The sequence below is a fragment of the Gnatocerus cornutus genome, chromosome 9 (assembly GCF_029298725.1).
Source record: "Gnatocerus cornutus isolate USDA-ARS CGAHR chromosome 9, icGnaCorn1.1, whole genome shotgun sequence".
Lineage (NCBI taxonomy): Eukaryota > Metazoa > Arthropoda > Insecta > Coleoptera > Tenebrionidae > Gnatocerus > Gnatocerus cornutus.
The window spans coordinates 11620942-11639177 of NC_142241.1; the positions used below are offsets into that span (position 1 = coordinate 11620942).

The following is an 18236-nucleotide window of genomic DNA, read 5'->3' on the forward strand; positions in this document are numbered from 1 at the left end:
CCTTGCCTCAGGACGACATCATTATATGTACCTCTATTAAAAATTTTCACAAAAAGCGGTATTAACACTTCCCGGAACTGTTCTTTTGAATAATGAACCATCTGTTAAAAATTCTGTATGAAAATTCCCGCTTTACCATCAACATTGTCGAAAATAGATACAGGTCGCGTGTGTGGTCGTTTGTACAAATTGCATCTTCTCATCATACCATCATCGGTACGTGCTATACAATCATTTCTTTGATCTTGCCGCATGCTCCGCTCTTAGTGTAGGTGTATTTGCGAACGTTGACGCTACATATAAGACACTTTCTAGTATTCAAATGAGCTTGAACAATAACCATGGTCGAATTTCCTTTTAGAATTTTGCTGGTGTCATCCAATAAAAAGTGCTGCACATGGCAAGTGGCAGAAAGATGAGCTTTTATCTAATATCTAAGGTGCTGCTGTCAGGCGAGGTCGAGACTGAGGTGTAATTATGCCCCATCTTGGACAGTATTAGCGGCGCCTGCTTTACCGACCTGCATTATCGTCATTATAAAAGTCATCATCATTATCTGGACTGATCATTCCCATCATCTTCGGCGCTAGACGTCTGTCCAGTGAGACATTGATACGATGAGAAAACGAGTCAGACTGAATAAAATCATGACTTTGTAGGTACGGATATTTATACTTGATGAGAATGATGATTGCGATTGTTAGGAGCAATAAGCTTGTGCCTAAAAACGTAATAGATGCTGAAAAAACTAGCAGATGGTGCAGGTGACAGATTTTAATGTCCAAAAGTGCTAAAAAACACGCTTGGTTTGTCTTACCAAATTATCTTTTTGATGGGTCATGAGTGCAGGGCGAAAGTTTTAGAAAACGAAAAAAAATGGCAAGAATGAATTTATTATTATTGGAAGAGAAAGAGTATTTAAGTGAATAATTACTTGCTGTAATTAAATTACTTACCGTAATACATAATATAATTTTAATTAGGTTGATAATTATGTTAAAAATGGATAATGGTGTTTTAATTGTGTTGCAAGCAAAATGTTATACCACTACATTTTACGGGTTCTGAAACAAACTTGCTCAACTGCTTAATCCAACTTTAAACCGGGCTTAACTAAACTAAAGGTTAAAAAGGCAAGTTTTGCTGTACAATTTAAAAGTGAATTTAAGACTTTTAACTTTACCACTAACGCGAAACTAAAGAAAGTTAAATCTCAAATTCTCAATCCGAAACAAGTTTAAATTTATACTGAGTAACTGCCACTCAACTCTCAAGAAATTTCAGCATTGCATAAGAAGTATTTAACAAGAACATCCTCAAGAAAAATAAACAAAATTCCAAAAGTTTTAAAATTTTTGTCAAATATTAACAACAATGTAAAAGGATTACAAATTTTAATTTGAAGCATCGTAGAAGGCCCAAAGGTTACTTAAAAAAATTAAACAATATTTTCGAAAGGTTCGAAAAGTTCGAAACAATTCGTGCTCAATACATATATCGGAAACTATTACAGATATTAAGATGCGGTTTGCGCCATCGTTTTTCTCGCGATTTTTTACATAAGAAATAGTTCTTTGATTCTTCTACAGTCGAAATTCGCAAATTTTCGCGAAAATTCATGATTAAAACTATACCAAATTTCTCATATCGATATCTCGCTTATTTTTTAGAGTAAACTTGAGTTATTACACATCAGTGTACGCAAAATTTTACGCAGATTCCAAATCTGGGATTTAAATTCAGATCTGACAACAAATAACTGAGTTATGGCCGATCAAAGTTTCGGATAGTTGATTTTCATTTTTTCTCATTTTTCCCAATTTTCAAAGTTAAATATCTCGGAAACTATTAGAGATATTGAGATGCGGTTTGCGCCATCGTTTTTCTCGGCTCATTTTACGTTAGAAAAAGTGCTTAAAAGCCCAAAATTCGATAGTCGATTTTTCGCGAAAAAAAATTGCGACTCAAACGATGAAAATTTTTATTTTTTTTTATTTTTGGCCATAACTCGTAAACGATTTGTCCGATAGATCTCAAATTTGGCCAGTAGATAGATTTTGAGCTCCTCTTTCGACTGATGTATAATTCAATGCTATTAAACGTCGTTTTCATGTTGAAAACATTAATTGAAAATCACTCTAAAATGACGTCTTCAAAACAGTTTTTGGCCAATGCCTCGTTTATTTATTAAGCAAACTTAACAAATTTGGGTCTCATTTTACGCAGAATGTCACGCTGAATCCAAAAACATGAGAATTTTTAATTTTCGTCAACAAATAACTGAGTTATGGTCGTTTAAATTTATGGGTTGTCGCCAGAGGGCCAAATTTTTGAAGGTTCAAAACAATTCGTGCTCGATATCTTGGAAACTATTTCAGATATTGAGATGCGGTTTGCGGAATCGTTTTTCTCGCGATTTTTTACATAAGAAAAAGTTTTTTCATTTTTCTACAGTCGAAATTTGCAAATTTTCGCAAAAATTCACGACTAAAACTATGCCAAATTTCTGATATCGATATCTCGTTAATTTTTTAGAGTAAACTTAAGTTATTATACATCAGTGTACGCAGAATTTTCCGCAGATTCCAAATCTGGGATTGAAATTCATATTCAACAACAAACTCATAACTCAGTTAGGCCGATCAAAGTCTCGGAAAGTTCATTTTCATTTTTCCTAATTTGTCCGATCGATCTCAAATTTGGCCAGTAGATAGATCTCGAGCTTCTTTTTCGATTTAGAAATTTTACTAAAATCATTGGTGCGGGGAAGCTGGTTGATATTATAAAATGTACATTTTTTTTAATAAACAAAAATTTTTTAAAAAATGTATTTTTCTAAACTAAAAAATGGAAGCACAATTTTCAATGGGGTGCGGAGACCTATTTTCAGGTTCAAAGGGGTGCGGCTTACTTGAAAGATTAAGAAACAATGATTTATGACAACAAACATTTGACGTGCATTTGAAATCCAAGACATTGCGCATGCGGAGCGTTTTTCATCGGGTTTCTGAGTCCGGCGATTTTCGAGCACTCTGTGCGTTCCTAGCGTGGTATTTATGAACGCTCAAAGTGGAGTGACAGAAAGCATTGCGCATCTTTATGAACGCTTTTGTGTCACATTTTACACAAACTTTACACACAGTGAGCAGCTCAGAGGTGGCGAAAGATGCCAATGCCAATTAGTTATTGCTATGTTGCCAACTCAAAAAATTCCCCTAAACATAATGACACACTTACAAGGCAAGTAGTCTGTGCAAAAATGCCTACTTACGCTAGTATGAGTAGAAAAATATTTGAACGAACTCAGTAGTAGAAAAGGAATTTAGAAATCACATTGCTAGCATACCATTTGTGTGCTAAATGTTTGTGTTTTTATACGTATTTACCAGGTGTAAACTAATAGTTACAGAGGTAGGACAAAATAAAGAAATAGATGTGGATATAATCATTACCTATTGTTAAACCACTGTTGTAGTAAAACTAAAAGAGGTAAATAACTTGTTTTCCAATTTTTTTATCCTATGAAAAATGAGCTTTGAATAAATAACGCAAAACTGTGTTTATGTTTTCTGTTTTTTCTGTTCACTAATTGCATACACAGCATTTTTATGTAAATCATATTCCACTTTTAAAGGAGAGCCAAATGGCCAAATCAACAGATCGCTGTAATAATTAAGGCCAATGACTGGTTCATAAAACTCGTAAAACTCATGTCATCACCTATAATGCAGTACCATTATTTTAATGGTATAAACAAGCTTCTGAAAATAACACCTCTTCGTCGAGCTTAAACCATACCGTGTGTTTTATCGTCAAGTGCTTGTACTAATAAAGTGCTTGTTTACAAAATAATAGACGCATATATAGGTGCACTCATTCATCAAATACAGTATAATTTGTGAAGTCGTGGGGGTGTCATGCGCAATATCAACCTAGCTATAAAAACTGGAAGGTGTGGCTATAGATAAATGGCAACTGCTTGGATTGGTCGTTGCAACAATGCCACGCCTTTCCATGACCAAACAGAAGGGGAACCTGTGATTTGGGCATCTCGAATCCTTCCCCTTCTTAGAATCAGTAAGCAATGTGATCTCAACAATAGCAGTTCAATATTTCTACTGTATTAGTGCTGTGTCGGGCATTGTTTTAGCAGTGTTGTCGTAAAATAAAGACAGTGGCTTACGTCAACATCATGCTCACCGACATGACCCCCACGGCGAGCCAACTCTATGGGGCACAAATTCCCGCCATGTCCATGAATGTAAAAGCTGCTGTAAGTACGACAAATTAAACTTTACTTTGTGCAAAAGTTGGCAAATGTTAAATTCGAGACATGTTGTTTAATCGGGTGCTGGTTGCCACAAGACCTCGGCCTTTAAAAAATTCCAAGCCCAACCCTACTCATTACGCCATAAAATTGTCAAGTACTGATAACATCAAATTCTGCCATTGTTTGAGGTTATATTACCCACCCATATAGCAGCAAATTTTCTAATTGGATGCCTTTCCATCGACACTCATTTGTTTCGTGCGTTAAATCATGTAAATATTGCCAATTAGTAGCGTATCACCTGAAGTCCCAGCCTACTATTCATTACTTTGATTTTATTTTGACATTTATTTGGCAGCACCGGTGTGAACTGTCAAGATTATCATCATAGGATATTACGGGAATAATAATAATTAATTTTAATGAATTATGTTCGGGTTCAGCAGTTTCATACAATGTTCCTGCTAATTTATGCAGCGGAGGTCAGTTGACAATTAATTTTTTAAAGATGAGGTCAAAATATCAGGTTTTACAGTTCATTATACATTAGTTCCGTCCACTTTAAAAGGAAAAAGGCGTAGTCAAATGTGCCGCCTGATAGCTATTTCAAACTAATTATCATTATGTATATTAGGTTGGGGGTTTTAAAGGCTCTGCCGCCATTATGGGCAACGCTAAATGCCAATTAAATTAGGTGAAGAAAAATGCCGTCGAAGTTTGCCAGGTTTGCGATCAAAATTTACAAAATTTGATTTGGAAAAATGTTTGATTCTTATAATAAACTCTCACTGTCAAAATTTAATAGGATCAATTTCCTTTTCGCCACTAAAATAATTGTTCAAAACCAAATTGGGTGATATTTTTAGTGAATAATATTCAAATCCTTTTGCTTGTTGTTTTGAGCCCTAAATATTTACTGTATTTCAATGCCGCTACCGAAAAACTCTGATCTAATGCCCATTTCAGTCCTTCACTTGTCAATAGATTATCCCATTGTGCAACATCCCCAAATTGACCACAAAGTCCATCCTAAATAAACTAGCTATTTTCAGTCCATTGTTGACTGCTCTTTGCCAGCCTATTGTTACCTTCTAAAACCTCTCGAAAATCCACCTAACGAGATGTATCCAGCTACTTCTCTCGAGGACCCTCAAATAAAATAAGTCCCTAACACTTCACTCTTTAATTGATTAGTGATTGGCACTGCAGTTGTCCTACCGCTTCGATAGCATCAAGCTCCGGATTAAAAATCCATTAGGGCAATGCAACACTCTCACCTCGCATTTGAAAAATATCCCGCTGTGCAAATCCATCAAGTAAAAGTACACAAACCCCGCATGTGGTACTCTTGTTCATTTTATATTTTACCAACAGCCTGTGAATTTATGCGACGTAAAGTAGGCTAATTCCCTTTCATCCGACGGCCGAGGTAGGTCATACGGAAAATGCGCTCAACAGTGTTATTTTTCTAAAGAGTCTTAAGTGTAAAAATTTGACTAAACGAAAAAAGTTGTACACTTGGTGAAGCTGTTGGGGTCACCGGTGTTTGAAAACTACAATAGTATTATTCTCCCGTCTGTCCCTTGTAACGAAATTGTCAACCTCGATCAAACACATGATAGAATAGCTCCCGATTGCCTTAGACAGAAAAACAAGTATTTTTGTAATCTTTCTAACAGATGTTACTGGTGTATTTATGTAACACAATACCGGAAAATCATTTAAGTGGAAATTTGATAACGTGTGAGACTTTTTTCGAAAATAACCTTCACATTATGCATATAACAGTCAGGTATTATGAATTCTACCATAATAAAACAATTTGGAGTTGGACAAATAAACGAAACGCTTGACTGTCACAAAAAATGTAATTTATTTATTTCCAATCATTATTTTCTCATTAAGCTGTTATGTTGGGCTTATTATTTATAAAATGTGCTTTTTTGTGAATGGGCTTTTATCTGCAATCTACATTTGTTGATTTAATAATTCACATGATATTTGTTGAATAAGCCGTTTGCGGAAAACACGTTTTATAGTGATGTTTCCTGACGTCTATTTATGCAAGAGAATAATTAAAATTGCATTGATATTAATATTCATCTATTTACAACGCATAATCGAACAAAAACACCATCAAGAAGGCGTTGAATAATTTTGACGTGTTGGTAGCACTGTCTCTACACACTTTGACGTTGCAGAAATGTCTCGACAAGTGTCAACAACAAGTAGTGCAGCCAACGTTAGACAATTACCATTCCTTTTAATAAATTGGTCAGTCTAACAAAATTTAACTTTTCTATTTTTTCCGAAGAAGTCTCAACAGTTCTTCACAATTTAAACCTTATTGTGTAAGAATCCGTCGACAGATTTATCATATCAGCTCTAGTTGTTTTGATTTTCAATTGTTTTTCCAAATTTTGTAGAAGCGATTTTGGCAACAAGAAAAGGAAAATCAAAAGTCTGACTGTCCAATTTAATCAATTTAAGTGTAAATTTACGATTTTCATCGATCTTTTCCGGTGTTTAGTGTTTAAATCATAAAATTTTACACATTTCTCGAGACCAATTTTTGCGTTTTCGACAATTGTCACTGCAATCTTCTAAGCGATGTTGCTCTAGCATTTAATGGCATTGCTTGTAGAGTAACATCAATTTTGAATGAATTTGAGGACTTTTTCAAAAAAAACTTAAAAAAAAGTTTATTTTTACAGTTGGTTTAGCCTGAAATTTGACATTAAAGTTGCCATTTTTCGAAAACTAGAGCTGATCTTGAAAAACCGTAATCAGAACAACCTGTATATCCAGAAACTCCTTTTATAACTTTGGAAAAAAAGTACTGTTGCGCAGTGCAGGGCATTGTTGCTTACAAGACGATTTTGGAAGTCTTCTACCAGAAAATGCATTTGAAATTGTAATAAATTGATCTCTTTTGGCGAGCTTAAAATTTGATCAGTAGTTGCTGCGACGCTGCAGGAACAGATTATAACTTTGTCATGCCTGAAAATTCTAAAATTAAGCATATTGCATATATACAGGGTCCGGCAACACTTGTGTCCACCCCCAAAATCGTCTTTAATTTTAAAGTTACAATTTTGAAAATTTGCATACGCTTATAGTTGACAAAGCTCTAGAAGCTGACGCAAAAATTTGTTTTTATCACGGTTTGGTTGGCGTCGCGCCGTCTAAGAAATATAATTTTTGGCGAATTTCGAGTTTTTGCTGAATTCAATTTTTTTCCAACATAACTGTGATACAAATATCTGAGTTTTTATTTTAAATCTAATGCAAATTGTGTTTAAAATTTGCGAAAAAAACTCTGTTTTATCAAGTTAGTTTACACCGCAACGGCAAACAACGTTTACACTAAAATTTCACAAGCCACTTCATTCAGTCTTATAAAGGTTAATTTTGATTAACACGGGCATGTTGCACTTTATGGACACCAGAAATCGTTAATTAACATCGACAAAGCGACAATTTCACCAAGTAAGACTTTTGTTACAATTTAAAGCGAGCCAAAGGATAGATGGCATTTGTGACACAAGATGTTGACAGATGGGTGTAAACATAGTTCCCAATTTTGACGTAATGAAATTGGAAACTAACTTGATAAAACAGCATTTTTTTCTCAAATTTTGAAGATAATATGCATTGAATCTAAAATTACAACTGAGATATTTTTAACACAGTTATATTGAAAATAAATTAAATTAGGGGTTGATATCACAAACCCTCACAATTAACGAAAAATTACATTTTTAAAGCGTCGCGACGACAGAATTATCAGTGATAAAAAATTTTTGCGTCAGCTTCTAGAGCTTTGTCAACTGTGAGCGTATGCAAATTTTCAAAATTTAATCTTTAAAATTAAAGACGATTTTGGGGGTGGACACAAGTGTTGCCGGACCCTGTATATTAAGCACTTTTCTCAAATAACAGGACGACATTTCGTTCAATTTTGACTGACAGTGGGTTTGATGTGAAATTGAGATTATTTTGGGTAAATCTAATAATGTATATATTTTATTCAGTAAAAAACCTCTTGCTAAAACATCGTGTTACCTTCTTATGCCAAAATAGTAAATTTGAAGAAAATAGAACAAATTATCGTTTTTCTAAACCCTTGTAAAAATTTATGAAATGAATGGATTTATTAAGTTTTGAAAAATAACTCCTCAATCGCAGAATTTAAACTGAGGCGCTTGGAATGCCAGAATCCTTTTCAGGACTATTTTATTAGTCGTAAGTCATGACAATACCATGTAGTAACTCTAACAATACGTGTCTATAATTTAGTAGTAAACTGTTTTAATACTTTGTAAAATTTTATGACATCATTACCAGAGGATGTCTGTCAAGCGACTCGAATCTACGATGCACCAAAAGTACCTACTTACCACATTTTTCTTAAAAAAATTTCTTCATGTGGTCGACTTTAAAAAGCGAAGGAATTTCTTTTTTTTAAACACTCCTGTGTGTTTACGTCAATCACCTTACATAATTTCTTTGTTCCTTCTTGGTCGCATTATCGTAATTACTCTCAACAATCCAAATATAGCAAAAAGTAAATATTTTCGTCGATAATTGGGCATACCACAAGCACGTCTGAAACATCTCCAAACCTCAAGTTTCTCATGAAACTCACGGCGATGGCGTGTACAAAAATACAAGTTCAGTAACAGCTTCGAAAATGACCATAATTTGGTTTTGATGATGTTATATGCGGGTGTCGTCACTTAAAATTAACTGAAAAACTTTTAATTCGTGACCAAAAACCTCATTTTCGTGTTTATTATTCGAATTAAGACTAATTTCGATATAATTTCGTAATTACGACATAATCTTAAATGTGTCACTGCCTAGAATAATCGGCTTGTTCTCCAGCGGCATAATAACATTATTAATCGGTTTTAAACGAACAATTTTTTACGGGGAATTTGGCACACAACCACAAAAATGACTAATGGGACCAGATGCCACCGCATTTCTCGGGACTGACATTGCGGCCGAGAAGTTTTAATGAAAAATAACCCCCGCTTCCTGCATTAAATTGATTTCATTAGAAATTTTACGGCGATTACTTTGATGTCTAAATCGCCGTTTTCGATGAGAATTGATTACCTTTTCCTGAGACAGAAGTTATAAATAAAAGACGTGTCAAAAGCGACTCGAGCTTGAAGGACACTGGGGAAGGCAGCGCGAAAAGTGACGAAGAATTAGAATTTGCAATTACGTATATTCGGGCAATTACCTCCGGGTACCAACAGGTCGCTGGCCGATTGCTGATTACTTCCAAAATTAACATTTGCGATAGAATTATGTATGTATAACCGTTTTGTGATTATAAAATGTTAGGTTTCTTTTACCGAGGCGCCAGCGCGTTGCGGCGGCTTAAAAAACAGTCTTCAAAATTTATGATTACGCGACTTTGTGTGGCGCATTTCGGCGTAAACCAGGTCGATGCCCCTCTATATCATAGAAATCGGCATTGTTTAAAAATGCTACTGGGAATATGACATAATAAAAGCGAAGATACCTTTTATCGCCCGTCAGAGCTGAAGAGCCCACAATTGACCATAGCTCTGCCGCTTGCTCATATACTGTCAGTCACTACTTATAACTTGTTGGTCTTTCAAACAGAGCCGACTTTTTTACCTTTAAAACGTCAGCTTTTTATGCACTGTTATTTTATTTTGTAGAGCTGCGCCATAGTCGGGGTTATTGGTTGATGGTCATTCTTTTTTCTGACCGCTTTTGATGGTTTTCGTAATTGTTTTTCGAGAAATCAAAATTAGTTCGTTTAAAAGAGATGAGTTGAAATTGGACGGTTTTTGGAAATAGAGTGCCGCGAGCGAAATGTTCCAGATATAATTTTAACTCGTCGTAAATTAGAACCATTTAGATTTTTATTGTCTGTTGTATGTCAACTGTGTCTTCAGAATAAGTGATGTGGAGTTCAAATACTTAAACTTGGAATACTTTGTGGAAACGCGTCAATTCCAACCATTCCACCGTCAAGAAGGGTGCTAAAAATTTCAACTTAATTATTCCTGAGCTTATTTCTGTACTTTCTGATCCACAAGTTCCCAGGAAAAGATCATTCAATTATCGTGGAAACAAACAAATTATGCACTGACATCAGTAACACGTTTTGCATGATTACAAGAAATACTTGTATATAAATGCAGAACCTGTAGCCTCAAGTGGGAGCCTAATTATCCCCATATGACACCGGCCTTCAATACAGTCGCTTCTCAGAAATGAAGCAAGATTGACACTTTCAAACTGCGGTCAAATCGAACCTTTGTCTTCCGAAGCCGTCAAAACATTTCGCTTCGGTTTCTTTGAAATTTTCGTGAAAAGTAGAAATTGAAAGTCAAGATATTAGCCGAGTGAATTCGTGTGTATTAGTTACATTAGAATGGCCGGCGGTCTCGACAAAATGTCAATCAATTGTCGCCTTTCTTCCTTTGGCACACCCAGGGAGGTCACAGTCGGCCCACCTTCATTATAGCTATGAATATATTACGGAGGTTGTCACGCACCTCATGTCAGAATATACCTTTAGAAAACTTAATTGACTTTCATAAATCTTATTAACTGTGACCGACTTAGTCATATTTTTAAATACCAAACCTACTCGGTTTCAAAATTGCCATTCTAACAAAAAAATAAAAGGATTAAGCTGCTCCTCAAACAAACAAAACCTTTAATGGTCACATGTCAAAAGTTTTACAAAGCAGTAATTGGGTAACTAAGCTCGAGTTTCTAAAGGAGGTGTAGAAATAATGAAAGGCGTCTAATGGGTTTTCAGCTTGGACAAAACCGCAGATTATGGCACACTTTTTCACCGAAGCAATAATTTCAGTAACTGAAATTGGAGCTTTCGTTCAACTGAGCTTTTACTTCTTTAAACCGAGAGGTGCAGAAGTGGCGTTTTGGCTCTCCAGACTCTCTTGAGAGTTTCGGAAGTGGCTAGCCATAAAAGTAGCGCTACCCATTCAGTTGGGATCGTAAAATCTCGTCCCAAACATAACCCCGGGCTACTCATGCATATAAATTTGTTCACCTACGTCCCAATCTTGTTTATGACCGAAACTCGTTAAGTTCTGTGTCTGTTTATTTATCGTGCAAGAAGTCAACACCAGTAGCTCGCCCATCTTATACTGTAATGAAAGCTTTTAATACATTGGAACAAAATGCGTAGGATCAAAACTGCTCCCGAATTTTCAATCGCAATGTTATTTTATCGTCAAGACAATTTATCCTTATTTGCCGGGAAAGGTGCGCTCGAATGATTTCACAATGTTGCGTGGGTCGATAAATTATATTTGATACAAAAAAATTTAATAATTATTATGTAAATGGAATGTTGGGAAAGATTTGGTTTCACTTGACATTTCGGCGGTGGCAAAATCCAAAATTGTAATTTTCGCGGAACGTCCATGGGGTAATAAATTAATAATCTTGTAACAGCAGACTAATGACTTGCTGAAACTGACCGCAGACGTCCGAAGCGGCACTAGTTTGAATTTCGACTCGATAATAGAACTGGTCGACAATCAAACCTAAATAAATCAAAATAAGAAAATGAAAAACCGAGACGGTAGCTGATGGTGCAGAGGATGAAACCATGCCTTCAGGTTATCACGCGAAGATTGACAAACAATTATAACATGACAGAAGTAAGCCGGTAGCGAGGTTTCTTTATTTATTCCCTGAATTACTAATAACTTGGAATTAATGAGTTGGTCGGCAACACACTAAGGATGCATTATACATGTTAAAAAAACCTTTAGGTAACCGCATTTCGAAATTAATGAGTAAAGGTTGCGAGGTTAAATGCATAGGGGATGGGACTCGCCCTCCGGCTGTCTACGATTTCCAAATTGACTTTTTTGTAACACATCAACAACGAAACTCGATGGTTGAGACATATTGGTAGGACTATCGTGCTTACAAAATCTGTTTTTACCAAGAGGCACAGGTAGTTGGATTAGGGCCCTATTATTTGAAAAAATCCCGTGTTTGTACTCTTGGCTGTCATCAACAACTGTGTAATCCGCTTAGCAGCTTTGTGGAGCACCGGATCGTGTAGTACTCGTGTAATTCGAGAGAGCTCATAATAAATGGCCTGTCCTTGTTTGTTCGACTAAATATAAATAATCGGAATGGATGACAAATGCTCGCCATGCCATATTCAAACATTCATCATGGGGCTATAAAAAGTCCGGAAGGGAACGTGTTGCGGGCCGTAATGCTCCAACGCGGTCGATAAGTGGACAATTTTATTTGGATACGCCGGCCACTAAAGCCCCATTCACACCAAACGCAAATTCTTAGTAAACAACACGAAAAAATTGATCTGTATGTTTTTTAATACATCACTTTTGATAAATTCCCACGACAATTCTCACATTTTTTAACGTCAGGCGCGGTGCCAGATATTTAATAGAAATAAATTACTTCTCCTGAGGAGAACAGCAGTGACAAGTTTATTTTTCTTCGGTTTCTAACTTCGCGTTTGATAAATACATTGTCAACATAATTTCAAAACACAATAACTCGTCAAATTAAAGATTCCAGAAGTTTTAAACGGGATTTCATGCTCAGAACATTGAAGAAATTGTTAAATAACAAGCTGCAATCTTCATTGATTAAACAGTTAAAGTTGTGTGCTTTGATTTTTTTATTTACTTTACATTGTAGTTATCGGTGGCTTGTCATTATTCGTTATAAACGGTTTTTATAGCATTTGTAGATGTGACCATGACTCCCGTTCCGTAATTTGGTGGCATTAGAAAAAAATTCATCGATTGTTCATACAGAATGTCCCAAAACGTGTTCAGGGGTTTTTGAGTTAAAAGCACTTTAAGTTGGCCAATCACAGCGCATGATTCTCTAGTCCCTTGCTAAGTTACCAGCAAAAATGTTTCCTTATATTGCACACAGATGCGATGTGGTTGGTCAACTTAAAACACAAAATACAGACACAAAAATCAAATAAATCTGGGACTCCTGTATAGTGTTGCCAAAATTGAAAGTTTGTGCAGAATCTTATTGACTACAAATGTTGAGGCTACCAATTAATTTCTACTTTTAAAATATTCAATCGCTCTAGCATCTACACCCAAGGCTAAAATTTGAGCACGTCTTCTCATTACATTTTTTGACTAATTCATGAATAAATCAGTCAGTTGTATCAAATTGATGTTTGGATGTTTTGACACTAATTTTGAAGCCCACTGTACATAACTATCATATAACCCAAAGTTACGTGCCGCAACCGTGCACAGATGGCATCGTAAAATAATTTATAGAGTGCAGTTGTGTACTTTTATAATCTTCACTCACGTGTATTGAAACCAATTTATGTTTAGATAAATTTAAGTTTATTAGCATGTTTATGCCGTTACGTGTCCTTAATGTGTATTATACGTTATCGTAACGTAAATACAATTTGCGATTGAAACACTGATTGAAAATTATTGTCTGTTGTTTTAAAAAGTGAGAATTCGCGGTTAAGAGAAGATTACACGTGTAGGTGCTGATTGTCATCAATCTTAATTAAGACAGTTACGTAAACGCAATCAAAGCGGATTAAGTGGAGCAAGTGGAATCATAGTCTCGACATGTGAATGAACCTTTAGATAGGAGTTTTCCCGAAACGTTTTACTTCTAATCCACCACCATATGCAACTCGGCGTGAATTGGATACCTCCCTCGCCAGCTGCCTTGTTAGCCACCGGCCGTCGACTTGGTATACCAATCAATTCTCCATTACGATTTCAATGTATTTTGTGGTGGTTTATTATGTGCGGGAGCGACCTCATTATTAAAAAGTCATTTTGCTGCGAGGCATTGTAACAGAAAATAATTTGTTTACATTATTTTTGTTATTACTTCATGCACCACGTATCTCCATCCCACAGCAAAGTGATTGCTATCAATCTTGTTCCTGGATCTAATTACGGAATAATTCATATGGGTCATTCCACAAGACAAATTCCAGTTTTTTTCTTCAGAAAGCTGTGCTTTTGGTATAAATTGCCGTCATTTTTGCGATATTATCTCGCAATAAAAACTCGTTGAGCATTTTTGGCCATGGGCGTGTCGCCCCTGCACTAACCAGCAAATTCCAATTTAAGTCTGGTTGAGCAAATTATATTTGCTTTGTTAGCGGCTGATTGTTGATAATACCTAAAGCGTTAACTTCCCGTGGCGCCATCTCCGAAGTGTGACCATCCACAATTGAATTAAATCCGTCCGTTCCAAACAGTCGGATTGAATCAAACCCAACTTCACGGCTATAGCTGCGAACGTGTCGGTGAAGAATAAAAATGGGCATTCGTTCCGACCATTAGTGGTGTGCGGCCGTCGAAGAGACTTCTCTCTTCGTATAATGACGGCCACTCTCTAGTTTTTAATTCTTTTTGTGTAGCTGTGCGTGTCTTGCTAGCGACGAACAGGCGCCAACTTTTCATTATACTGTTGATTAAAGCGGCAGTGTTTGAGGCACCGACCCCCGGTTTCGCGGGTCCTTTGCCACTTGGTTACGTCACACCATCGTGCAATTAAGGCCTCATCATGATGGCTAATTAGAAAACGCCGCTCTCGGGTTACGGAGTAGGATGACGGGTAATTGAAGAAAACTGACCATCGGCCATATGACTCCTTTCACCCTCTGAAAGGCCAATATGAAGGGTGGAAATATCATGACTGACTTGGGCTTGGAAAAACAGGAGATGGTGTCCCACTTTCATCAATCCGTGTCAGAGCGTGATGTCTTAAGATTCACTTTTTAACCTCTCTGTACTGTTACCCGCATATTTCTTGTTTTTATCTCGACACGTGTGTAATAAATGTGATTATAATTAATGCGACCACCAGCCTCTAGCTTCCATACTACGCCCATGACGAGACAATTCTATTTTTCCAATCAGAGACGCCAGCAGCTTTATTAGTTCCTTACCAATACTAATAACAACATAGCTATTAGATGATGACTGCTTGTCTTGAGTTGCAGCCTCTAGCATTCATCTCAAGATTTAAACATTGGTAAAATCCAAACCGTACCTTCATGTCTTTGAAAAAATTAATGTTTACCATTAGACCCAGGCAGTATTTGACAGATATAGGGGTCATTTATATTGATGAAATAGCACATATCGACAAGTTTTTGTACACGCTATCATTACGGATCGGTATAGTTAATCGCAGGTAGTAGTTAGAGATGATGTATGTTTTCCGCAACCAACGCTATGGACACGATTGCGTATTTTTATGGGTACATAACACGCTTGCTTACGCATTAGTACTTGCTCCATTAGCCGGCTAATTGAAAGCTCACCGTGGCAGAATTGGGCACTTTCGCTCCAGGAAAAAACGCTTTGGGGTGGGTGAACTCTTCGGCGGCGTCTCCTTGGGTCGATATCTTGGCCGCCAATCACAGTGCCACTGGGCGTCGCCGACCACGTCTTGCCGCATTGTGTCGGACCATCACTCAAGGGTCTTCTGAAAGCCCTCGGCAATCAAATAATAAAAGCGCATAATGGAAGAAGCTACTACTGGACCCGGCTTTCTCGAAGGTCACCCTCTTGTTAATTACTTCCTAACTGGAACGGCTGTGAGAACATTTCGACCATAATTCAAAATATTAATCGATACCGAGTTATTTAGTGTGATGTTGTGTGGTCGGTCTGTAAATTTTAGATGAGTCCTTACACTTCAATTTACATTTAAATCAATCGATGCGCGGGGGCTTGAATTAAATTGAAACCACTAAAATCTCTTAAAACTGTGGCTTTATCTTCATTTTTTTTTTGTTGCAGGAGCATCCGAGCTTAAGGGGGACTCCCCTGGCGATGTTAGCAGCCCAGTGCAACAAACTTTCTAGCAAGTCGCCTCCGCCTCTAGCAGACGCCGCCGTGGGAAAGGGCTTCCATCCATGGAAAAAGAGTCCACAGGGCGCACCATCCCCCGGTAGCACCTGTGTTTCATCGTCAAGTTCCTTGCCACCTCAAAGAACATCATCGGCTAACCCAACGTACTCCAGTCGATCAGTGATGACATCTTGCTCAAGTGTGCCGACCACCGCTTCTTACGGGAGCGATTTGTACTTTCCGGGAGCAACATCTCAACCGGCTGTCGCAGACAACTCTCATGTCCATCATCATCAAACTTCGTTGTTGGGCAAAGTTGAAGGAGCTGCAACAGCTCATCATTTGGGCTCGGTTTATTCTCGTCATCCATACGAGTCCTGGCCATTCAATACAATGTCGAGTGCCACACACCACGGCGGAATTAAAAGTGATTCTGTGACTTCCGCCAACGCCTGGTGGGACGTGCACTCAACTGCTGGCAGTTGGTTGGATATGAGTGGAGCTGCAGGAATGCACGCTCAAATGGCTGCTAATTACTCAACGGATTACTCCAGTTTGACGCATTCTTTGGCTGCTTCCAATCATCTCTTGTCGTCAGGACAGCACTTGCTGCAAGACACGTACAAGAGCATGTTGCCGGGAGCCCAGTCCGTCGGTGCGTCTTTCGGATTACACGCGACTGGTTCTGCTCCATCGCCCACAGCAGGAGCCGGAGGTCTTCCTCCGCAAGTCCCATCCCCAAGGTCGCAGCGACGCTACACTGGTCGCGCTACTTGTGACTGTCCAAATTGCCAAGAAGCCGAAAGACTGGGACCTGCAGGTGTTCACTTAAGAAAAAAGAACATCCACAGCTGCCATATACCAGGCTGTGGCAAAGTCTACGGAAAAACCTCACATTTAAAAGCTCATCTTCGATGGCACACCGGTGAGAGACCCTTCGTCTGTAACTGGTTATTCTGTGGCAAAAGGTTCACAAGATCCGACGAATTACAACGTCATCTGAGAACCCACACTGGCGAAAAAAGGTTCGCATGTCCTGTTTGCAACAAGAGGTTCATGAGATCCGACCACTTAGCCAAACACGTGAAAACTCACAACGGTAACGGGAAAAAAGGCAGTTCAGATTCTTGTAGTGATTCAGAAGAAAATAGTCAAAGTGATATAACAAATAACGTGAATTCACCGGCTTCTATAAATCAAACGCCGCCCCCGTCGGCGCAGATGTCCGGTTTAGATATGGTGACAGGTTTGGACGTTAAACCCCCCGGTTTAGTTTGAGGCCGGTGGGGCCCTGCGCTACTTTATCCAGGCTATCATCGCTAGCGTGCGGCCCCCATGTGATACGGACTTGTTTCTCAATGTTTGTACATAATGTGAATGGACGGAGCTTTAGTTATCATTTTGCTAATTATGAAAATTTATTGTATATAATATAAATATTTAAATATTTTACATGTATAAGTGTCGGCAGAATTACGGTGAATGAGAAACGTGTCTACAGTGTGTCCACATATCAACAGGTTTTTTTTGACAGCTTTGTGTTATACACCTTAGGATTTGACTAAATTATTTATGGACTTAATGTTAAGATTTCTATCATGTTTCTCTTTCCGCCAAAGAAGCTGTAATCCTGTAAATTTTATTGTAACTATATCTGTAAATTATTCTATAAGAGCTTTTGTGAACACGTTGACAGTGAATATAATTTTCAGTCTAAGTTTGTTTGTCATTATTTTACATCCTGCAAAACTACTAAAACAAAAACTAAAAGCTACAAACGGTAAGTATCGATCGACAGTAATTATTTAAAAAACAGCAGAAATTTTGTTTCGGCTTCTTTTTGTTTGTTTTTGAATCAGAAAGTATTAAAATGTCAAAACATGTTTATGTTATTTTTTTCCTACACTTTCACAATCATCTGTTATTACGGAAATGATAACATTAAAATTAACTACTGCTAATGCATAATAAATTAATTACCTAATGACTAGTAAAACTAATAGTCATTAATCTATTTTCTATCAAGTTAACATATTAATTAATATACCCTCATATATTTATCATTTATTGAAAATTTTTAT

General features: G+C 37.2%; 1 protein-coding gene across 3 annotated transcripts in view; it reads left to right on the forward strand.

Annotated features, from left to right (window-relative positions):
• Sp1 (transcription factor Sp8) overlaps positions 1-17872 on the forward strand; it is a 54620-nt gene extending 36748 nt beyond the window's left edge. For 2 of the 3 annotated variants that reach the window (XM_088045046.1, XM_088045044.1), the window contains exon 2: positions 16105-17872. In XM_088045046.1, coding sequence (XP_087901172.1) covers positions 16138-17433 — 1296 coding nt within the window. In that variant the 5' untranslated portion in view covers positions 16105-16137 and the 3' untranslated portion in view covers positions 17434-17872. Of the gene's footprint in view, positions 1-4043; positions 4274-16104 lie in introns of those variants that run through there. The other variant, XM_088045045.1, reaches the window with a different exon arrangement.
• The last annotated feature ends 364 nt before the right edge of the window (positions 17873-18236 follow it).